This window comes from Triturus cristatus, chromosome 4_2, assembly GCF_964204655.1.
Source record: "Triturus cristatus chromosome 4_2, aTriCri1.1, whole genome shotgun sequence".
Lineage (NCBI taxonomy): Eukaryota > Metazoa > Chordata > Amphibia > Caudata > Salamandridae > Triturus > Triturus cristatus.
In genome coordinates this window covers 239,097,256-239,122,668 of record NC_140586.1, presented here as the reverse complement: position 1 = coordinate 239,122,668, position 25,413 = coordinate 239,097,256, and the positions used below count along the sequence as shown (strand labels likewise).

Sequence of the window (25,413 nt, the reverse complement as noted above, 5' to 3'; positions counted from 1 at the left end):
GCTCCACTACAGAATTATAACACACATTAACCAAGCAGTTTACCTTGCCCAGTTCCTCAAACAAGCTCAGAGAATACCTATTACTCCTCCCGCGATAAGCTTTAACGGCAAACCTTACGGATCCCTGGGACTTAAGACCAGAGTTTCACAGATAACCTTCACTATCATACACACTCCTTATATACCAGAAATATATTCTAATAGTAACATACAATAATGTCACTGATTCCGAACCCAGACAATGTGAATTTTCCTGCATACATACAGGACCAACAATCCCGTCTTTCCCGAGAGCAGCATATACTTCCCTCTGCCCTACTACGGAACTGCTACCAGCTTCCAAATTCCAGAAGCACTACATATAACTCAACATGACAACTTCAACATATAGTATTAGTACATATACCAACATCAATAATCAATAATCAATATGTAATCTAATCAGATCAAGACAATCATCAATAACCATCACAACTCTGCTACCAGGAAATTGATAGAGATCAGGGTGCATATAATATCCCTACTTCCACAGATAGAGTAATCACACAGTTACACGCACATAGATTCTTCATACACTAGGGCCCATTTCACTAACATACGCTCAAATACTCTACCAGCAATAACCTGTGGAAAGAAAAACTCCTAGACACCCTGCATCTATATCGGGGTCGATAAGATCTGGTTATTGAGACTGCCCTTAAACATAATCTAAACAATCTATACAATAATAATCAAATAGGATACTCAATAATTGACAAGAAATAAGAACAAACACCATATTCAAAGTTATATTGCTTTATCTAAAATTAGTCAAAGAAAATCAATCAGAATAAATCATTTTTCTCATAGTTACCTATTCTAGCTAAATGTCAGAACGGGTCAGGACAAGTCTCTCGGTAAAGTCTCTCAAGACGAAGTCCTCTCAGCAACGATCCTCACCAACGCAGATTCGGAACGCGGCAAAAGGCAAATGGCAAGTGGCAAAGCCCTCACTAGGCTAACAATTCTTATAGCAAGTCGAACAAAGAAAAACATAATTTGTAATAACTTCTTCCGTCAAACCTCTGAGCAAAGCGAGAAGGAAAGGATGTAGCATCGCTACATTTAAAAATCTCCGCTCAGGAAAAATCACAAAATAAACATAACGGAACAGGAACCAAAAAATACATTTGTATTGTGTAATTCCACGTCTCCTCGGCAATGAGATCATAGTTCAGAGTCTTTCTTTAAAGCTCCTTTGTTTTCCAAAGCTGCCAAGGACGCTTCATTTCACTTGGAGATCGCCCAAAACTGCTGCTGTCCTCACGGAAATTTTCAATCAAGCAAAGCAAGGACTGTGGTCAGCTGACTTCAGGACCATATTCAGCAAGGCTCTCTCTCGTCACGAATTCTACTCGAGGCCAGGCCTTTCGTATCGGCCATCTTTATTTAGGCCACAATAGGCCACAATAGACCATCTTAATTAAAAGAGACAAAAACAACGTTACCACAGCATAGTGATTGAACAGTGTTAACCCCACTAATACCTTTATGTGTATGCAATTATCTAGCTCTTGCAACATAGAAAAGCATTAATTCGAAAAGCGTTTCGTGCTTAAAAATAAACAGCACTCAGCAACGTTTAAACATGAAAACATGCACATTATTGTTAAATAGCACATTTATGCATCCCCACGTGTAATTCTCTCTTGTTAAAACAAACGAGTTGATTAGTAAGTATAAACACTTACACAAGACAAATAATTAATAATTAATAATTAGTAAATTAATATAACAAATAGACATACCAGAGCTTCAAAACCCAGTTATTTTCAAACTGAAAACTCTGCTCTAGCAAGTGCCTTCTTCTTGGTGCAGGGACCGTGAAAGAGTGAATACCTCTCCTTCCCAGCAGGGCCTGTAAGTCAGTCAGTACTTGCCTTCCCTGCAATAATGTAAAGCAGTGAGTAGCTACGCTTCTATGCAGGAGTATGCAACAGTTAGAACCTGCCCTTCTCTGCAGGATTCGCAAGCAGTGAGTACCTGCTGCTCCCTGAAGCTCTATGGCCCAGTGAGCAACATTGCATTGTCTGCCAGAAGGTGAGCACCTGCTGATGCTCCTCTCTGCAGCTGTATAAACAATGAGTAGCGGTACTTCTCTGCATTGGCTCTCGGACACTGCACAAACCATAAGGCAGTGAGTACCTTCCTTCACTGCAGGAGTATCGGAGTATTTGTTCCCCTTTGGAGATCTGTGTAGCAGGGACGCGCACCACCCGTGTAGAGGTCTGTGTAGTGGCGATTACCTATACACACTTTTAGAAGCCTGGAGACAGGATTCGTGCACCCTTCTAGAACCCTGTGATGTATTGAGCACTTCTTCCTTTCTTGGCCAGTGGGGCAGTGTACCTCTCCACTCTGCTGGTCTGTGGGACAGTGTGTTGCTACACCTCTTTGGCTTACTCTGAAGGAGTGGAATCATGCATCCTTGGGGGGTACGTGAATTCCTGCCTCCTTATGGGGATCTGTGGGGTGGGAAACAGTAAGGTCCTGCAGCTACAGAGAGAAGCCTGTGAGGCAGTGACATACTGTGCTCACACGTTGGTCTGTTTCTGCCCTCGCCTCAAAAGGAACTCAACTGTGTACCCTTACAGGTCTGTGAGACATTGAGTTATTGCATCCCTTTGTTCCGTGAAGCAACGAGTTACTCCTTCCCCCGAATGTCTGTGTTGGTCTGTGAGCCGGTAAATACCTCCACAGCGGTTGAACTGTACATGTCTGCACCCTAGAGGTCTGAATCCCTGCCCCTCTTCCTTGGTCTGCCTGTATCTTCCACCCTTTTGGGTGTCTGCGGAGACTAGAGGGTGGGTTCCTTAACTCCTCTCAGAGGTCTGTGATCATCTTCCCCCTCTGTCGGGCACCAGGGCTTCGCCTGCTGCGCAGCTGGGACCCTGGCTGCCGGGCGCCCCAGGGCCCTACCTGCCCCAGCAGGCCCCAAGCATGCGGTGGAACCGGTTTGCAGGCGCAGGGAGGGGAGCCTCCCTCCCTCTCCCGGAAGACCTCAGACTGACGCAGACCGCCATCGACCTGCGCTGCCTGCGAAGCTGCCGCAGAGCCCACGAGAGAGCCGGCCGGTGGGGCTTCCGGGTGGCGCTGCACCTTCACGCCGAGGGCTGCGGGCCGTGTGCTGCTCGAGGCGGCCATTTCTGGAGGTGCCCCCGTGCCCGAGCGTCGACACTCACGTCCAACGAACGGGACGAGAAACATTACTGCTCTTTCTTCAGGGACGTTGAGGTGTCCCAGCCCATGAGGGAGGCGGCCGCTGGAGCTTGTGGGGGCCCCGGGAGGACCCACCCAGTCACCGCGAGCATCTGTCCGGCAGCTCACGAAACAGCGAGTACGAAAGTGTTGACAGACAGACAGTGCCACCGCACAGGAGGGGAAGCCTCGCTGCCCCTTAGGGGCTCAGCTCTATAAGGGACCCCCTTCATTGGATTTGCCGGGGTGTCAGGCCGGAAAACTGTCAACACTGGGCCTAATCACAACACAGCTTCAATTGAAGGTGAGATGCTGTCCCCTTAGCGATACTACCACCATTTAGCGGCATGGACTCTCTCTGGGTTACTTGCTTTGCCATTATCAAAGCAAGCAACCACTAAATACAATTAACTTTTGCCTCTTGAGTTTGCCAAACTATGCAGACTGTCTTTTGGGACGCTGCCACCGCACAGGAGTGCAGCCAAGGAACTATCTAAGGCACCGTGCCCAGACAGATTTTCTGGAGTTTGTGTCGCTGGCCCTGTACTTAAGAGTTACTCAGAGGAATTCCAGATGGTTTAGATTGACTTACACATGTCTATCTGTCACATTTTTACACACTTATGAGCGACCTACCTGTTCCTCTTCCACGTACTTTGAGCGTTGAACCGACCACTGGTGGGGGCTTCGTATTCTACGAGTTCACGGAGGCAGAGGAGCACAGCAGCTCGAGCTTTGAGTTCACCGAGGACAAGCGGACCAACCTGAAGGACCCGCACGTGCCTAGCGAGGCCTGCGGACGAGGAGAAGCAGGACTGGTGGCGCACACTGTCTCACCACACGCCATGGAGAGCACCAAGGAGACCGACCACCGGCAGGCCATGAAAGCGCTGGCCCAGCAGGCAGGAAATGACGCATGTGCTGACTGTGGGGCTGCAGGTGAGTTCTGGGGCATCTGGGGTGGAAGCACTCACCTCATTTTGTCATTGGGGCCTCGTATTCTCAGATGGGGTCATTTCTGATTAGGTCAAATAACAGAGATAACAGCTTGGCAGCAGATAGAGGGCCTATAGGTTTTCCACCTCTGGTGCCATTTAAAGGAGGTGTATGGATTTGATATGATACCAGAATATTGTAGTCAGGATATTGTCTTAGGTAAATAATGTGCCCTAAATATTGTTGTCAAAAATATCATATCACCCCACTGGAATTAATAATAAAAAATCTGCACCTAATGGGACAATATTTTGTTAACAATATGTAGGACACACTATTTATGTCAAACAATATTTTTGTATGTGATATTCTGGCATACATCCTTTGATTTATTCAGACCTAATACCCTCACTCTCTTTTAGAATTTTTGAACTTTCTTCTCTCCAGTGTTAACATTTGTTTCCCTCTGAAGTTTCTGCTTTCCCCTTGTCTCCTCTCTGCATTTCCTGAGCTGCCTGGTATTCATGCCCTATGGACTGTAAATACAGCAGTAGGGACTCTTTCTCTGCACTTCCTGTGTAATCTACAGTCCAGCTGATGGCATCTTTCTCTTTCTCCTGCAGAAACAACGTGGGCTTCCTACACTTTGGGAGTGTTTATCTGTACAAACTGCTCCGGCATCCACCAGAACCTCTATGAACACAGCCAGGTGAAGTGTCTGGAGGAACCGTGGGAGGCGGCAGAGTTGCAGGTGAGAGGGGACATTCACAGACCATGCCGGAGATTGTGAACAACCTGCTGCCTATAGAGATAATGTGAAAATCAAACACCGGGCACCTTGTATTCCAATAGAACTGGGGTAATTAAGTATACAAAACAATGTTCCAGTAAGAATCATTCAGAAATACTTGACAATACTTTGCACAGGGGCTAACTTTCTCAATGCCCTGCTGTTACAACCAATGAACTACACAATCATAAAAGTGGTAATTTAGATTAGATGTACATGTATACACACACACATATATACACACATATATACACACATATAATAGCGACAATTTCTGTAAGTGAATAGGTGCTTCAAGTGATGGTGCAGTAGAATCCAGTCAAAATAATATTTTGGATTTCTCAGTATCTGGCATCAAATGTTTCACATTGATATATGTCTTTGGTCAGGTGAGCTGTATTATGTTATCACTCATCCAAGACCTTTTGTGGTGTTATTACATTTCTTATTTATTCATGTATAGACACTGACAATTCCTATATCTTCCCATAGGTTGTTACTGTACTGAAAAAGACTCTGCTTAAATAACCACGAGGGGTCGAAACGTCAACTTATTGCTCCTAATCATGTTTGCATTTAATGCCGAAGAATGAGAAATCCAAAATATAACTTTGACTGAATTCTACTTTTGTAATCATGTCACAGTATTTCTCAGTGTTTCCTACTGGAACATTGCTTTGTATACATTGCCTATAGCAGGCTTCTCCAAAGAGTAGCTCATGAGCTACTGGTAGCTCTCCAGCTACCTGTACGTAGCTCTCCTGTATGCAGCCAACCCTACTAAATTAGAAGCTTTTGCTTGGCTGCAATAATTTACATATACCAAAATTGAAAGTGTGTATTTGAGATGAAAATGTGTTTATTTTCATGAACTCGTAAGCTGATATTTTAAAGACAATGGCAGTATTTCCAAAATATATTTAAATACTGATATGGTTGCCAGTAGTCATGTAAAAAAGGCTTTGTGAATATAAAATGCCTCTACATGGGTAAAAAAAAGCAACTAACCATGCAGTAGTCGCCACTGCGCACAGTGCTGGGGGTGGCTATAACCCTTGGTTATTAGTCACCTAAGCATATACAAAGTAATCAAACAAATCAATTGGATTCAGAAAACATATATTAATTCATATATGTAAATTATTTGTACACGTATACATATGGTTCATTTTTTTGGACAGAACACATCACTTATAGTGCATCCTGATGCTGATACATTTATGTCAGTAAACAAACAAAATAAATTTTTAGTTCATTCAATTAAGTACATGAGAGAATAAAGATGAGCCCAATGCATTTCGGGACTGGCACGTCCCTTCGTCAGGGGAAATCTAAGGACAAAAACACAATAATAATTGACATTACTGATAATCGAACACATACTGATAGTACCCAATGCAAACCATTACTGATGATTCAACAAGCTATTAGTCACGCTACATAGGAAATGAAATGAGCCACTATTTGTGGGGTGTGTGTATACAACAATATATTGTGCTGAAATGGAGGCAGTAAGAACAACGCCACCGGAAAAAGTAATGCACCGTGGTGATAATTAAAAGAGTGATAATCTGTATTCTACTAGAAATATAGAGAAGGTAAGAAGTACGGAGGTATACATGGCGAGGGGGACTCACCTCGTCTAATGTACCAAAAAAGGACCTCAATGAGGGAGAAATAACGGGCAAAAGCGTAAATACCAGCCGATGCACTGCTGAGGGGGAAACAACGACAATAGGTTGGAAACAAGGTGCTGGGAAGCGAAGAGATAAAATGTGAGGAAAAGTGGCTTACCACTTACCAACAACTGTTCACGAGAATAAACACAGTGATGTTAAGCTAAAAAACGAAAAAAATGCAGATGAGAATGATGGGGAAATCCCATCAGTCAAATGGAAAACAAAAAAACGAAGCTCGACGGTAAAAACAAGGATAAAAACTTACATGAATGTCGGGGAGACAGGTAGAACGCGAACTGTTGGAACAGGTGAGGACCGGTACCTGCAAAGGGTGCTCGCGAGATTACAGCGAGCCGCTAAATACAGACTAGAGAGAAAGGACGGCTCCAAAGGGTGACGTCCGGTGTGGATAATAATGGAAATAGAAACGGAACGGGCGGGGCATCCCGCCATAGTGTAATGGTAAAGGTTACTCCGTCTGAAGACATGTGCATGTATAATGGGGAATATATCATAAGAATGGCATATGAGAAACATAATGAAAATAAAAAATGAAAATAGAAAAAATAAAATAAAATACTGAAAAGCGGTGAGACAAAGATCGGCAACGGATCCGATGTAGGGCCGCAGGACCAAGCTGTACAAAGCAGAGTAGGACAGCTGACAACCCGCAAAGGCATAAGACACTACAGACTGGGTAGCTGGTGTGAAAAATTTCTACTGTGAAAAAAGACTATAGAAAAAAGTGAGACAGAGCGACCAGGATAGGGAATAAACACCGAAAACCTGAAAACGTGATATGATAGCTATAGAGTAAGTGGCAAAAGAGTCAGTGTTAAGGCATCCGGGCGCAAGTGAGTAATTGGAAGGAAATGTAGATGGTATGAGTGTAAGAGATGGAGTGTAAAGAGAATCCTGAGGTTTACTATAGGTAGTCTTATTATAAGAAGCATGACAAATCCAGACGATCATTAAGACCAGATGGGGTCAGGGTATGAAGTTTTTGAATCCAGAAAATTTCTTTACGTAACAGCATGTTGGTTACGTCTACACCTGGTCGAACATTTATTGTCTCAATAATTTGGAACCGCAGTTGTGAAATCGTATGTTTGGCCTCGGTCCAATGAGTTGCAAGACTTGAAGTGGTGTTCTTGTGTTTAATTCTGGATTTATGTTCGGTTATGCGGGTTTTGATTTTGCGTTCGGTCTTCCCTACATATGCTTTTCCGCTAGGACATTTGATACAATAGATGACGTTGGCTGTGTTGCAGTCACTGGTGTGTTTGAGCTGTATCTTCATGCCAGATGAAGGATGGGTTAGAATGTTCCCTGTGATTACGTTGTTACAATGAATACAAGATAAACATCTTCTCGTCCCATGGTGTACAGTTGGTTCCTTAGTGACGACCGGAGAATTCAAGAGGGAACGTAGATTTCTGCCTCTGGTGTACGCAAACAAAGGTTTATGTTGAAATAGGTCATGAAAATCCTTCTCTTGTTGAAGAAGTTCCCAACGGGAATTAATGATGTTCTTTATGTTGGTAGAGATGGTTGAGAATTTACTTACAAATACCAGTCGTTGTTGGGGAATGCGTGGTTGTTGTATGAGGAGATCATGGCGAGGTTTACCCATAGCTTTTGTTAAACAATTTGTAAGAACTTCCTGGGGATAACCCCTTGCTGAAAAGCGTTTGGAGGTTTCAAGTAATTCAAAGGAACTATTTTCGGTGTCAGAACAAATTCTACGTATCCTGATGAACTGGGATAAAGGCAGATTCCTGATGAGGCTTGGTGGATGAAAGCTTGAAAAAGCTAATAATCTGTTTCGGTCTGTGGGCTTATGGTAAATGGTGGTTTGAAAATGATTGAATGCTGTTTTCACAACTTGCACGTCAAGATAGTGTATAGTGTCTTTATGAATTTGATATGTAAGTTGAATATGTGGATTTATGCTGTTGAGAGACTCAATCATTGTGGTAAAGGAAGAAACGGAGTCATTCCAAATGAGAAAAATGTCGTCAATGTAGCGATAGTAGAGAATGATTCTAGACCACCAAGTGGGATTGGCAATGATGTTATCCTGCTCGTATTGCGACATGTAGATATTGGCATACGCCGGCGCTCCGGAAAAGCCCATTGATGTTCCTGTGAGTTGTGCATAGAATTTGTGTTGGTATTCAAAGTAACTGTTATGTAGACAAAATTTGAGGAGTTGAAGAATGAAAATTTTCTCAATGTCAATGTCCTCCATTTGGAGAAGCGCCCATTCGACCGCGTCAAGGCCTGCTGCATGTGGTATCGAGGTGTAAAGTGCTGTAACATCAATTGTACATAGATAGATGGAGGTTTGAGGATCAATCACCGCTTGTTGTAAAATCTGAAGAAAATGTGTTGTGTCCTTTAAGTATGTACACCACTTCTGGACAAACTGTTGTAAAAAGTGTTCCAAGAATTTCCCAACGGGATCAAAAATGGAGCCACATCCGGACACAATTGGACGGAATGGTGGATCATTAGGGTCCTTGTGTATTTTAGGGATCATATACAAATGAGGCCTCCGTGGGTTAGTGGTCGTTAGGTAAAGGCATGTAGCGTCATTGATCCATTCATTGTCACATGCCACCTTAAGGAGTTTATTGGGCATATCTTGAAGTTGGGCAGTGGGATCAAAAGGAAGCAACATGTAAGTGCTGGTGTCCCAAACATGCGATGATACTTTGAAATGATAATACTCAGTGTCCATGACCACTATGGCCCCTCCTTCAAGTCTTGCAACTCATTGGACCGAGGCCAAACATACGATTTCGCAACTGCGGTTCCAAATTATTGAGACAATAAATGTTCGACCAGGTGTAGACGTAACCAACATGCTGTTACGTAAAGAAATTTTCTGCATTCAAAAACTTCATACCCTGACCCCATCTGGTCTTAATGATCGTCTGGATTTGTCATGCTTCTTATAATAAGACTACCTATAGTAAACCTCAGGATTCTCTTTACACTCCATCTCTTACACTCATACCATCTACATTTCCTTCCAATTACTCACTTGCGCCCGGATGCCTTAACACTGACTCTTTTGCCACTTACTCTATAGCTATCATATCACGTTTTCAGGTTTTCGGTGTTTATTCCCTATCCTGGTCGCTCTGTCTCACTTTTTTCTATAGTCTTTTTTCACAGTAGAAATTTTTCACACCAGCTACCCAGTCTGTAGTGTCTTATGCCTTTGCGGGTTGTCAGCTGTCCTACTCTGCTTTGTACAGCTTGGTCCTGCGGCCCTACATCGGATCCGTTGCCGATCTTTGTCTCACCACTTTTCAGTATTTTATTGTATTTTTTCTATTTTCATTTTTTATTTTCATTATGTTTCTCATATGCCATTCTTATGATACCATTACACTATGGCGGGATGCCCCGCCCGTCCCGTTTCTATTTCCATTATTATCCACACCGGACGTCACCCTTTGGAGCCGTCCTTTCTCTCTAGTCTGTATTTAGCGGCTCGCTGTAATCTCGCGAGCACTCTTTCCAGGTACCGGTCCTCACCTGTTCTAACGGTTCGCGTTCTACCTGTCTCCCCAACATTCATGTAAGTTTTTATCCTTGTTTTTACCGTCGAGCTTCGTTTTTTTGTTTTCCGTTTGACTGATGGGATTTCCCCATCATTCTCATCTGCATTTTTTTCGTTTTTTAGCTTAACACCACTGTGTTTATCCTCGTGAACAGTTGTTGGTAAGTGGTAAGCCACTTTTCCTCACATTTTATCTCTTCGCTTCCCAGCACCTTGTTTCCAACCTATTGTCGTTGTTTCCCCCGCAGCAGTGCATCGGCTGGTATTTACGCTTTTGCCCGTTATTTCTCCCTCATTGAGGTCCTTTTTTGGTACATTAGACGAGGTGAGTCCACCTCGCCATGTATACCTTCGTACTTCTTACCTTCTCTATATTTCTAGTAGAATACAGATTATCACTCTTTTAATTATCACCACGGTGCATTACTTTTTCCGGTGGCGTTGTTCTTACTGCCTCCATTTCAGCACAATATATTGTTGTATGCACACACCCCACAAATAGTGGCTCGTTTCATTTCCTATGTAGCGTGACTAATAGCTTGTTGAATTATCAGTAATGGTTTGCATTGGGTACTATCAGTATGTGTTCGATTATCAGTAATGTCAATTATTATTGTGTTTTTGTCCTTAGATTGCCCCTGACGAAGGGACGTGCCAGTCCCGAAATGCATTGGGCTCATCTTTATTCTCTCATGTACTTAATTGAATGAACCAAAAATGTATTTTGTTTGTTTACTGACATAAATGTATCAGCATCAGGATGCACTATAAGTGATGTGTTCTGGCCAAAAAAATGAACCATATGTATATGTGTACAAATAATTTACATATATGAATTAATATATGTTTTCTGAATCCAATTGATTTGTTTGATTACTTTGTATATGCTTAGGTGCCTAATAACCAGTGGCGACTACCGCATGGTTAGTTTCTTTTTTTTACAGACTTTATGCCCGATTGACAGAGAGCATACCTCTGCAGCACCTAAGTCACAAGTGATAAAATCAATTTTCTAACTTGAACTAACAGGAGTGCGCTGCCCCCCGTCATTTATCTACATGGGTAATACATAACATCCATAGCTGCTATGCCTCTGTTACCAAGGTGATAACATCTGGAAAAGGTCTCCTCAATGCCCCATAATTTATCACTCAAATATCAGCTTTAAATATATTTTGCAAATTCAACCATTTTCTTTAAAATATCAGCTTATGAGTTCATGAAAAACGAGCTACTCGTTGGAGAAACCTGTTTTACAGAATTGCAAGTGCTCCAGCCTCACAGTCCACACAGAAAAGGGCAGGTAGTCACTTTCCCACAGTCCCTGAAGAGATGAACAGGTTCACTGTAGGGACTGCGAAGTAGATGCCAAAGGCCCAATATCATGTGTGACACCCTCACCCAATATGGACCTTTTAGCCAAGAGAGGACCCTATCCATGGGTGGAAGCACAGTTTAGAAATAATACTTAACCCTTTCAATGCTGGGGTGTATGCGCACCACTGTGCTCAAACTTTTGTTTTTTCATATTTAAATCAGCATTAGATTGTTTAAATATATGTATCTACTTGGTTTCTTGGTGCACGCACAAAAATGATATTTGTTTTGGCACATTCGGGGCTAGGTATTGGTGAAAACTCCACATCAATATCTTATTGCAGACTGAAGATGTAATGACAAATGAGGAAATCTTTTCTTTTGTTTTAAAAAACTTGCTCAATATTTTTTGCATTTATCAAATGGATTAGGAAATCCTGCAATGCTAAGAAAATAAATGTTGCCCTGAATGTCTGGAGTATGGCAATACCAAATATGGATGAGATTTCCAATGACTGTAGTCTGCACAATAAATTATGTAACATTAGCACAGATCATGAAATTGGTGCAGAATCCCTTTTTAATGGGGTACTGTTCATTGACCAACGGATATCAAACTCAGGACCATATGGAAAGTGTAAAATATCTATATATTTTTATTCTGTACTACTTGACTGGCCGCTGGAAGAATGCATTGAAAATTAAATGTTTCTGATTTTCAGCAATTGTTTTCCAGATCATGGTAAATCCCTCCAGTTTCTCTCAGGCAGGTACAAATCCCTGCCAAGGCATGACCCACTTCTGTGTTCCACCTGGGTCTCCTGAGCAGGGGGTATTAGAAATTGTATGGAATTTCTGTGGGTTTGGGGTGCCCAAAGGTTATAAACTAGGTGCCGTGCATTGTGGAAATTTAGAAGGTAATTGAAAGGGAAAGGTCCATTTGGGGTACCTGTCTTTTGCTTGCAGGTATTACCCCCAGGATGCTTGGAAACCAACCATGATCATATATTTTGAATATCTGCGTATCCTGATGTTTCTATCGCTGGGTGCCAGACACCCCTCCAGCCTCTCTCTAGCAGGAACATGAGACTTGATCCACATCTATGTTCCGCTCGGTCTCCTGAGTATGGGTTTTTATGTTTTTGAGATGTTCACTGGCGATGAACTGGATACAATGCATTTGAAAATATTTGAAAGCAACTGAAACTAAAATGCCAGTTTAGAGTACCTGTCTTTTGTTAGCAGGTTTCACCCTTGGAACATGAGGCAATCCACTACAACCATATATTTTTGATACCTACTTGTTCTAATGTTTCTATTGCTGGGATATCCATTGCCCTAACTGGCTGGCCAGGTCTGTACTTCAAACATGATGTTAGTCAGATTTTCAGCAATTTTCCCAAACGCAAAGTAACCATCTCTGGTCTCCATCACTCAGGAAAATATCTCTGCCAAACCTTCACCCACATCTGTGTTGCCCTCGGTCTACTGAGTGTGGTGGTATCTGGCAAGTGTAGATTATCAATCGCCTTAAGAATGTTTCCAGAAGCTAAATATCACAGAACTCTTTTGATGGGGAGTTTCATGAGGCATGATTACAGTAGTTACACCCGAAGTTCCTGCCACGCAGGAAAACCTACCCATTCCAGGCATTTCTTAAAACTAGGAATTCAAGAACATTCAGGGTGATGTAGCTTGTGTGTATCCCATCACCTTTTATACCAAGAATGCCTCCAAATATCAAAGTATTAGTTAAAAATCAAATTTTCTTTGCTATTCTGTGAGGGAACTTCAGAAAACAGCAAATGTCATACCACCCAACACTTCTACACTTCTGATAAAAACAGTAGCCCGCATGTGTGGGTAGGCCGATTTTTTGGGACAGGAACAGGCAAAAACTTTGACCATGCGAAGACCACGTTGACACTAGCTACACTGGGTCCCTGTATGGCATTTTATTTTGTTAGACACACCCATGTGTGTTAGTTACTGTTTTTATCTATAGGAGTGTGGGAATGTTTTGTGGTGGGACTTTTGCTGCTCCACACAAATTCTTTAACTTTTTGTCATAGAAATGTAAGGAAATTCTGTTTTGGAACCAGGTTTGATGTTTACAGGTCATTCTGGGTAAAAGAAAATGACAGCATCCCTGCAGCACCCATGTCGAAAAGGCCGACATGGAAAAGCTGTCGGAAACCTACATCGTAATCCCAACTGTTGAGCCGAGGCTGACTCACCCGGCATTCAAGGGATTACAGTTCTGCTCCTCTTCGCCCATCGGAAGAGGAGTGGAATCCCCCCACGGGTTTCCCTCCGACTGCCTTCATCATAATACGGCGGTCAGAGGGAAACCCTGGAACTCGGGCGGAAAGCCTTCGACAGACTGTCGGATGGCTTGCTGCCCGACATCCAAATTGCGCCATAAGTGTTTTCAGCAGTGTCTAGGGTTGGCTGGTTTCCCTGACTGTCAGCTGTCCCTGAGCCCAAACACCACAGCCCACCCATATCCTAACAATTGACTTAATTCCAAAATTCTTTCTTCTGCTTTCTATGGCTTTATTCTTCTGCATTTCCTATCCTAGGTGATAGGCCTACCCACTTTTGTAAGGTACACTTTTATTTGGGAGAAGTGTGGAAGCACATTATGGTAGGACATTTGCTTTTATCTATTGAATTTATTATACAGGTCGCTTGCAAGTTGTCAAAAAGTTTCTCAAAGTCAATTAAAAAATGCATAGCTTTCATTCACATCAGATTCTAATAATTAGATTTTTTATTATCAAGTCATGCATGGTCAGTAAACAGTGAAAGAAATTGTAAACCGTGGTTCGATTGTTGTCTCTGGCGATGGTGGGCTTTTGAACAAACTACAAACACTACACATCTCTGCCACAGTATGACATTGTTCTGCATTCTGTCCATCAATTGTTCTTTTTACAGTAGCGTCTGATGGACATAATTGTATATTATTTTTGTAGATCTGTCTTATGTGCAAAAAGTTATAGGTGATAATATAACATCATTGATAACATTGCTGCAACATTTAAAATTAAATAATTGATGACAAGAGTATGCATGGTTGGGGGCATGATTTAGTGAGTTATAGATACTAACTATAATGGCACATTAACCTTTCTTATACGAATATATATATCTATCTATATATATATATATATATATATCTATATATATATATATATATATAGAGATATATATATATAGATATATATGTATGTATGTATCGTATAGAGCAAGGATTGCATACCAGCTTTGACTGTAAATTAAGTCCATTTCAAATAAGGCCGCAGATATGTTTGGAATATGAGGCCTCTCTCAGAGACACTGCTTCTGTACAAGTGACCCGAGTTTGTGCCTGTTTCTTTCTACATTTATATTTTTACAAGCAACAGTACATCACGTTTTAAGACATGTAGTACAGCTTTTGCGCTGCACTTTGCTGAGTTCAGCTCAACTGTAAGTAAGGGCTAGCCAGTCCCTCTCGCATGCGAGCTAAAAAGTCATGCCTAGCTGAAACGCAACACGTGACATAGAGCCACTTGACCACCACATTTACCTTCTCAGCTATCAGTAGTTCATAGGCCTTTCTTTTCTGATAACCTGCTGTTTTTATCTTGCAGTTCATGGAAAAGCATGGGAACGAGGTTGGGAAAAGCAAGTATGAGGCACATGTGCCCATTTACTACTACCAACCAACGCACCGGGACTGCCAGTGAGTACTTCTGAGCCTCCTGTGATCGAATTGTCTCAGAGATCCAGGACAAGTCTTTATCGTTTATTATTGTTCAGTACACTTAAGGAAATCCTTGGTACCCTTTTATTTCTCTGATTGAACTTTTATCACTTATGTTACCCATTTAAGTATTTCTCGGTAAGTGAGACCCCCATGACACGAGGTGTGAGCATGTACGTTTCACATGGGTCTTCCTGCACCGTGTAGTCATTCCCTCCCAACAGCCAGGCCCAGTGCTCTGAAGTTTCTCATGTCCATGAATGAGTGACTCATCCAATCTAGGTTTTTTCTCAGCTTTCTGGGACTCGTAGTCCTGATTTTATATGAGGAGAAACACTGCTAGATGTCTTCAAATCCAAAAACATATCCTGAACTGGATGAATTACACACTCATGGCCTTAATTATGTGCATCAACAGCTAAAGTGTCTCACAGACAGTCCTAATGATGAGACTGAGGGCAGGGTGGTCAGGCTGGAAGAGGAAGCAGGGGGTGACGATAATATAAAAGTTAGAGGGTGACAGTGAGAGGAGCCAGGCATGACTGAGGTTGTGTGGGGGATGTATGATGATACAATGCAAGCATTTACAACGCATGCCTTTACAACACAGTTTTTACACCGCAGCATCCATTACAACGCATGATTTTACATCGCATTTAGAAACTACATTCGCAACGCACTCCATTACACCGCATACCATTACAACACATACCATTACAACGCATATTACTTTTAGGGCAACAGTAGGGTAAGTGTTGGATAGTGTAGGGGTAAAAATTACTATTCCCCATTACTTAACTTATATTGCGTTGTAATGGCATGCGTTGTAATGACATGCGTTGTAATGACATGCGATGTAATGGCTGCGTTGTAATGGCATGCTTTGTAAAGGATATTGCGTTGTAATGACTGCATTGTAGAGGTAGTGCAATGTAATGACTATGTTGTAAAGGTTGTTTCCCTGAGTGGGCCAACCAAAGCAAGCTTTCAGCCTCAGTGTGTGTTAGATGCCAGAGATTTGGGGAGGGGTTAGGGAGGAGAGAGTCCCCATTAAATCAAGTGACTGTGCCCTATGCTAACCAGAGGTCTCTAGCTTCCCATTGCCATCCGTAAATAACTCATTCAGTCTGGGAATTTTCTTTGAATTTTGGGATTTGCAGTTATGGTTTCACAATGGGCTAAACAACACTACAAATCCCAGCATACACCGAAAAACATGGACTGAAAGAGCTATTCATACATTGAGCTGGATATTGGAGGGCGTTGGCTAACAGCACTCCAGTCCTCCGAAATCTCTTTCCTACCCCCACTCTTCAAAACATTTACAAGTGGGGATCACAGCTGAAGACAGAGTTGTTGTTCAACAGATTTATGGTTACCATCGATCGCACCGTAGGGCCTCAGGACACTGTGTTTATAGTACTGGGCTTTTCTCTTATGTTATCAATCATTGGTATCAGATGCGTTAGTCCAAGTGGGCCTGTGAAGAGAACTGAGACTACAAGCCCCAGAGCACACCTGGTGGCCAAATGTAAGTTGAAAAATTGACCCATGATGGGTGTGCACACTGTAAGTTACCCACCACCAACTGTCAACTGAGGGTTAACTGTTTCTTTTGACTCTGTCTTCTCTCACCTTTAACCCACTCTAAGTGATCTTGTTACTTGTCAGCAGGTGCTGACATCACATGGTACCTAGGGAATTTCTCCACCTCCTTTTCTTCTCTGCAACTTGTTTTTCTAGGAGCCTCGGAATTCATGTATTAGGCACATGACATGAGCTGAAATTGGCCCAGAGGCTAGGAAAAAGGGAGGGGCTAGAGGAAAAACAAACCTAGGACCTGAATTTAAGTTTAATGGAAAGGGTACTCCACCAACACACTATGGATATCCCATCCACCCTATTCGAAGTGCCATGGGATATAATGCACTTAGGCAGGCAGGGTATTCGTCATGTTTGTGACGGAGTAACTTGCCCAGCACAATCTAAATCAGACTCTTTTTATCTTCTTTTATCTGGGCCTAGTAAACATTTGGATTCCAGCCATAAAATGTCCGCCAAATGACCCCAAATTCATGTGAGAAACATTCTGCCAGTCCTAACTTTTTGGCCAAAAAGTATTATATTGTTGGGCTAGTATCTCATTTTTGGAAAGTCACACTCCCAAAAAGCAGTCGTATATACTAAGGCAAACTAAGCCAATTGTGATTCTACGCAGAGCATTTCTAAGCATACATCCTAGCATGCAAAGCACGTATGGCTGAAAATCAGGAGTGGTTGAAGGTGTTACACAGGACATGTGGCCACCTGGCAGCTGTGGAAGAACTGTGGTCCCGGGAAGAGTGGGCCAGTATTGCACTCTGTTCCCCTCCAAATTCTTCCTCATGGCCCTCGTTGTAAGCTGAGAGAGACAAAGGATCTAAAATCTAACTACTTTATGGACCAAAAGTAAATATCTAGTGCCTTTTGTAAATGCTGATCTGTGTACAACTTAGTATATCTTGCAAAATGGGTCAAAATAAACAACAAGCAGGGATTGTACTGCTGTTTCATAGATTTTAAAGTACTTTTTGGATAATGTTGGTTGATCAAACTCTTCTGTGGGGAGATAAGGATAAAATGAGACCTCTTATAGATAATTGTATTATTTATGGTCTTTATTGTAGATCAGGGCGTCCCTGCCTAATGAGTGGTAGTATTTTTTCACATCTCTTTAGTGAGAAGACCACATCCTATCTCCTCTATGCAGACAGTAGTCTTTTTAACTATACCCTGCACCACTGAAATTATGTGATTCTGCAGCTTCCACGTGTTCCGCATAATTTTGCAGCATAAATCACCAACTACAGCAGAATTAGCAAATTTGAAGAAAATAAATGCTGTTTCTAGCTCAAACATATAAAAAGTTATAAAAAACAAACGTAATATAGTACCATGCAGGGGCCGACCAGTCGTAAAGATTTTGGGTCACCTTTCAGTTGCTGATTGCCGTATTTTGATGAAACTTGTAATAATAAGGTGAAAGGACCTAGATAGTACTAATGTGTATTAAAATGGGAAAAATGAATAATAATAATGCAACAGAATGTGCCACATGATAATGCATAGTTTGATTTTGTGTCTCATAATTTAGCCTCCACTGCATCATATTTTGATCCCCCATTGCTACATAATTCCAGTGATTCTGACTATACCCTAGACTAGAGTGACTTCAGTAATCTTTTAAAACATTTGATACTTACACTAAAGAAAACAACATTATAATTTCTCGAACACTGAAGCTGTGTGGGAGGAAGTGTTTCAAAGCTGTAAATGTTACCATGATGTGTCTCCTTTGGTGTATATAAATGTATTTTGTATTTGTTTTTGCTGGTACGCAATCTAGCATCAGAAGCAAATTAAGAAAGCTACAGTGCTTGAATGGTATCCACTTACTGTATGAAGGAGTTTACTACAGGCGCCGAATGTGGTTTATTGTGTGGAAATGTGGTTTATTATTTCAGGTGTCTCTCAATTTTGGATTATTCATGACAGACCTGGAAAAGGTTAATGTAATATTCACTTTGCTGAACAGTAACAAAAATTCTGGAATATAACTTCGGTGGCTGCTGTCAGGTCTGACCTTGGTCTACAGAACTACTTGGTATCTTCTCCACTAAATGGTCTTGACATTTTGGAATTCAGAATTTGACCCTTTTAATCATTTTATAGAAAAGTGGGTCAGGAATGTTTGATCGTTTCCTGAAAAAAACTTGAGCCCTGAGAAGCAAGACATTGAAACCCGCAAACCATGTGCTATCCGTTTTTAAAAGTGAATTGACTTTAAAAAAGACACAAGCAACGGAAAAGCCAGTAGGTTTGGTATGCATTTTGTGCATAATATCAAAAGCATGCTGCAGTGAAGCAAACAACGCTAAAAAGATCGTTTCAGTACTCCATGCCGTACAAATTAAATAATTTTATGCATGAATATTCCGTGTACTTTTGAAATGTAAAATAGCCTCTCATGCATTGAAATGCTCACAGTTCATAGGTGCCGTAATCATATACCAAACAGCAAATAGCATGGTACGAGAGGGATTTACTGGGTGCAGCCAAAGCGATGTGTGTATATTCTAAATAATTTTTAAGAGTAGGTCTGGCAGACAACTGTGCTGTCAAGCCAGATCTAAACAATGAAAGAGCTGCCTTGAAATACTCAGACTTTCTTTTACTAAAGTGATTTCAACTAGGCGGAATCTTTCTGAGCTTATGGATTGCATTCACTGGTTACCAGTGATTTGGTTTTAATGCTTCATTTATAAATTATTTAGATTAATCTACTGACTTTTTGATACCTGATTGTTAAATCATGAAAATGTCTAATTTATTTATACTTGTCATTGACATATTTTGTTTCAAAGAAGAATTTATAACACCCTCTAGTACACCATTTATTTCTTGTTAATACAACAAACAGGTGGATTTGAAATAGAGTGGTGGAAGCAGCACAGTGGAATTTCTCCACAAACTCTATATGTCATTTGGGTATGCTAAATATGTTAGTATTGCCTAGTGGGTAAACATTTACTTTAATCCCTACCAGGGGTGATTCTATCAATTCATCTCATATGGCCATTTTCAGTAAAATGTGTTCCACTAGGATTAAAAATGCCAGTGGCGGCCGCCACAAACAAAGGGTGGTGAGGAGGGTGGAGTGGGAGAGGGGGAGAGGGAGCGCAGGGGAGCACGGAAGTGTGTGTTCATAACAAAAAATAACTGCTGGCCGCGACCCGTGTCACGTGGCACATCCTGTGCTCTTCCCGCTCCCAGCATACACTGGGTCAGACTCCCTGTTCAATCCTGGTGCTGCTCTCATGCTATGAAAGCAGCAAGGGGATTGGCCGGAGCAGGCTGAAAAGACTCTCTGCTCAGGAATTGGAGTCCATGCAGGTTCTCCAGTCTGTACAATACAACCTGGTTGGAGAAACCTAAGTGCGCATGTGTGTTTGGCCGGCCTGAGACAGCTGGCCAAACACACATGAGCACTGGCCCCGACCCATCCCTGCAAACGCTGGCTCAGAGCCAGCAAATGAAACAAGCATTGGCATAGTCAATAGGTCTCGCCTTTGGGACCTTATAAGTGTTTAGCCATGCAACAGTTGCATAACTAAATACTTATACGGTCCCAAAAGCGAGACCTATTGGCTATGCAAAGTGAAAGTAATCGCGGTAAAGCGCGGCGCGCGCGCCCGCGCACATGCACTGTAGCACCAGGCTGGCCTGGTAGCACTTTTTGGAGCCCTCTCAATAAGTCTCGCCAGACCAGCGCATGCGCTGGGTCATGCGAGACCTAAAAACGATGATAGAACATCGTTTTATTTTTCACCTGCTGGCTCTGAGCCAGTGGGGCGACGCTCCTCTGCCAATGCAAACACTGTTCACAAATTGAATAACAGTCAGCGAATGCTGGGGAAGGTGTAAAGCTGCCTTAAGCAATACAACAATAGCCCCATTTAATTCCTATCCCCCATTAAAATGTACAACATGGCAAGGCTCCAACTATTTAACCATCCACCATGCTCGTAAAAACTTGCACTCAGCGACACATATTTTGACATATTGCGTGATAACAACCTGGATTGCCTCTTTCTTGCTGTGACGTGGCATCAAGACAGTTTGTACACCAATGTTCAGTGGACTACTAAAACCGTGCTAGTATAAAGCCCTCTGAGGCTTTTTAAGCTGAAAGACCCACTTGAGGGAATACTGGTTACAAAGCCTCTGCTGCTTCTCAGCTACTGATTATTGGTGACATTAGAATTTAATGGATAATTGTCATCATACACATCTAATAATTATGGACGAAATTATCAATGCCCTTAGCCTGATATTTCTTCACCAAAGATGCCTCCCATATGAAAAGGCACTGCCTTGACTTAGTTATACCCGGGGACCAGGAGGTAGACGAGAGAGGCGTACAGCGATTGTGCTGGACAGGCCACTTTTTCAATAGATTTATTGGTTACAACAGCCAATCTAACGGGATGAACTGATACAGGTCAAGGAAAACCTTCACAAATAGCTTCAAACGGAAGATATTTCAATATTCTGTGAGATTAATACACTGATGATGGACGTCTGGAATTAGTTTGTGCCATATAAAACAAAAAAAGTTTGCCACCTTGGCTCAACCGCCAATTAACAGAATGAAACCACAACTGAAGGCATTTCGAAGCAAAATGGTGGAAAATGAAACTTATGAATGATCATAAAAAGCTTAAAACTCTTCTGTAGGATCTGTTAGGAAGCCTTATTTGAAGGGCAGAACAGTCCCTCACTAATAAAATTGCAGTAGCTGTAAACTAACCAAAGGGTGCTATGGCCCTTTGCCAATCCAAGATGTCTCCTGTCCTGCCATGACATCAGTAAAGTATTCAGAAGATAATAATACATCTTCATTTACGAGTGCAGATATCCAGCAGGCCATTGGTAAGCAACCGAGGAGTGCCACACAATTACAAGCCAAAAGAAGTGAAGTAGCAGAGAGCAGATTACATTCTCAGAGTGGTTTACTCCATCCGTTGCGTTTCAAGAAAGTGGAAATTGTAGTTATTGAAAACAGTTAAGTCAGTTAAAACCCACCTGTGATGACTTTAATGCCTTGCCTGGACAACTAGCAAATAAAATAGCTCCCATTCTAGCACCATGAAGATAATGAATTACTCATTATGCTCTGGATAATTTAATGCCAGCCTAATGAAGACAATGCTCACCCCATTAATTAAACGAGCATTGCCAAAACCAATAGATCTTACCTTTGGGATCTACTGGCTTTGCCAATTGCTTTTGGTGGTCCTGATTAGCATCGAGATGCTCTGCAGCATTGTCAAAATGAAAAATAAAAAAAGTTCACGATGGCAGCTGCGTCTTACCACCGATGAGTGTGCATGTTAGGATGCATGCTTGTGCCAGAGGAATTACACAGGTGCTATTTGCTTTCATTTTCTATTTACTTATCTAAGATTTGTTAGCGCAAAAGTGGCAATTTAAAACAAGCATTGGCATAGCCAATAGGCCTCGCTTTTTGGATTTTATAAGTGTTTAGCCATGCAACACTTGATGTTGTTTAATGAAGGATATGGTGCTGGATAACTAAACACTTACAATGTCCCAAAGGCGAGACCTATTGGCTATGCATTGGGGCGCTTTATAAGTGTTTAGGTAGAGCTATTGACTTTGCCAATGTTTCTAAGCTGTGCTGTAGAGAAGGACGGCTGCTGTGCAGCATGCGGAGAAGTTGTAATTGAAAAGTGTAAGAAGCTCTGAGTGATGCTTGTTAATTTAGCATTGTAATGTAACATTCCCTTCCGCAGTTGTCTGAGGTAAAAGCGCATAGACATCCAGTACCCCTGCATACTGCGCTATAACTCTCTTTCCATTCTTCCCAATACCCGGTCATCTGCCCGTCTGCCCCTTTATTCTCTCTCCTCTCGCTATGTTCGTTATTCCTTGAGTCTTTGGCTCAAATCCAAAAACTATTTGCAAAGGTTTTCCATACCTATGTATTAACACACAATATTTGTTACATTGCTGCTTTTAAACACACTCTCAATGTTCCTGCAGCAACGTTGCCTAACTATTATTTAGTGATTGTTGTTCAAGCATGCATACAGCGCGGCTTGTTTCCAGTTACATTACAATGCTAAATTAACAAGTGTCAGCAGGAAACAGACCAGAGGCGCCACTGGGGCACAAGCCAGACAGAGCCATCCTCCTTGATTGACGTTTCCCCTCAGCGGAGACAACACCACCACAGCATCAATCAGCACCACCACAGCATCACTCAGCACCACCACAGCATCACTCAGGGCCACCACAACATAAATCACCTTCACCACAGCATCACTCAGCACCACCACAGCATCACTCAGGAACACCACAGCATCACTCAGTACCACCACAGCATCACTATGCGCTACCACAGCATCACTCTGCATCGCCACAGCATCAATCAGCATCACCACAGCATCAGTCAGCACCACCACAGCATCACTCAGGGCCACCACAGCATCACTCTGGGCCACCACAGCATCACTCTGGGCCAGCACAGCATCACTCAGCATCACTCAACACCACCACAGCATAACTCAGGGCCAGCACAACATCACTCAACGACACCACAGCATCACTCGGAGCTTCTTACACTTTTTAATTACAACTTCTCAGCATGCTGCACAGCAGCCACCCTCTCTACAGCACAGCTTAGAAACATTGGCAAAGTCAATAGCTCTACCTAAACACTTATAAAGCACCCCAATGCATAGCCAATAGGTCTCGCCTTTGGGACATTGTAAGTGTTTAGTTATCCAGCACAATATCCTTCATTAAACAACATCAAGTGTTGCATGGCTAAACACTTATAAGATCCCAAAAGCTAGACCTTTTGGCTATGCCAATGCTTGTTAGCTTTGGCTACCTGTTTAATCTATTCCCCTAACCCTGCAGGCCACCATGAGGTATCCCATGAAGGTTGTGCAGTTATCATGCGTGTCAATAAATAAGCAGATATGTCAATCTGCACTTGAGAAAATGCCGAAGAAAACAGCACGCACGTGTGCAAATGTACTCCTGTGAAAATCATGTGTACATGAAACTACGGTAAAATACAATACAGTGACGTATGCAACACTTAGTTTCTTCTGACGGTTACCAAAATATTTACAATGCAGTAGCTCACAGTTTCTTTCACATCTCCATACACATGCCAACCTTTTGACCCACATTTAATTTCCGAGAAAATTCGGCACTGTTAGTGTTTTATTGAACAGGCGGCGCACAGAGGGAGGGGCCTGCTGCAGTGCAGGCCACTCTGTGTGTGTAAAAGCCCCTACCTGCAGAGAGCCGCGGGGGCTCGTTATAAACACACGGGGGAGGCAGGGGACAATGGATCCCTCGTTCTTTCAGTTCCATGGCAGTGCGAGGATGCAAGGCCCCAGGAGTTAGAATCGGAGAACAATGAACAAGACTACGTCACAAAAGGATTGGTGCAAAGCCGCCAACCCCCAGCACTTTGAAGCAACCCAAGGCTGGCATGGCGCGTTATTCATATATATCTAACATGACATCACTGTGCTTCACCCCAGCTGCGACTCTCGCTGAATTACCTCGCGTACTGACGGCAGTTGGTAGTGAGAAAAAAAAAATCTAACGTATCAAGTTAGTGTTTGTAACATGCTTTGCGAAGTACATTTTCCTATGTGATGCAGGGCCAATGTGACATTTCATCTTGCCTGGGTTGTTAAAAGTACTACCTTCAAGGCCGGTGGAATTGCATCTACAAAGCTGCAGATGCAAGCACTGTATGAAAACACAATTATTCCTATGCACCTAGATTTGCGCTACATAAAAATCCCGCACACGAGTACAATAGCTGAGGAAAACCAGGAGCACACCTACCGACCAACATTAGAGCTTCATGTTTGATCCTGTGGTAAGGTGTGAAATTCAACTGTAAACTCTAGAGGTTTTTGCATGTGGAATTTTATCCAAGTAGTACTTGCAGGAAAATGTGTAAAGGTGACAGTGTGCAAAACGATGAATGTGTCCTTGTGTAACGTAATTGGTGCTCATGTAAAGTGCTCCAATACCTTCGGGTCGAGTTTGCGCTATATAAATCTGCAACAAAAAAAAATGATAATCCGCAGAGGCCACATAATTCCCCATTGCATGATGCAAAAGTTGGAGCCAGATGCAAAAAAACGACCATACAATGAATTGACGTAGCAATTTTTGTACTTGAACATACCTGTGCACGTGAAACGATAGTCTAAAAGTGTAAATGTGGATGCGGGAGTTGAGTGCAGGAGTGGCGAGACCTTGGCCAGGGGGCGCTGACCATGACCAGAAGAACGTGTTTGCCAGAGAGGTGAGGAGCGAAACCTGGAGTTGGAACAGTTTGAGTGAGGTGCATGGTCGGAATGTTATGTAACAGAAAACATACAAGGTGATGGGAGCTCTGTCGGACTAAATTTAAAACTGGAGTGTGTGGGAAAGAGCGACGCGACTGAAGAAAGGGAGCTGAAAGGGTTAATGGGAAGGTCGCTGAGGTGGAAAAGGGGAGGTGGGGCAAAGGGTAAAGAGAATGTGG

At 42.4% G+C, this 25,413-nt stretch overlaps 1 protein-coding gene and 1 long non-coding RNA gene across 2 annotated transcripts in view; one reads left to right on the top strand and one right to left on the bottom strand.

The window, feature by feature from the left end:
• Nucleotides 1-779: 779 nt before the first annotated feature.
• Nucleotides 780-2,948, bottom strand: LOC146833527 (uncharacterized). Its single transcript, XR_014960594.1, has 2 exons — nt 1,788-2,948; nt 780-1,457 (listed from the first exon to the last, which is right to left on the bottom strand). It is a non-coding gene; the product is annotated as an uncharacterized LOC146833527 (long non-coding RNA).
• Nucleotides 2,949-3,025: 77 nt separating this feature from the next.
• LOC146833526 (arf-GAP with dual PH domain-containing protein 1-like) overlaps nt 3,026-25,413 on the top strand; it is a 105,857-nt gene continuing 83,469 nt past the window's right edge. The window contains exons 1-3 of the mRNA XM_085601376.1: nt 3,026-4,176; nt 4,797-4,924; nt 15,172-15,263. Coding sequence (XP_085457502.1) covers nt 3,861-4,176; nt 4,797-4,924; nt 15,172-15,263 — 536 coding nt within the window. The 5' untranslated portion in view covers nt 3,026-3,860. The remainder of the gene's footprint in view (nt 4,177-4,796; nt 4,925-15,171; nt 15,264-25,413) is intronic.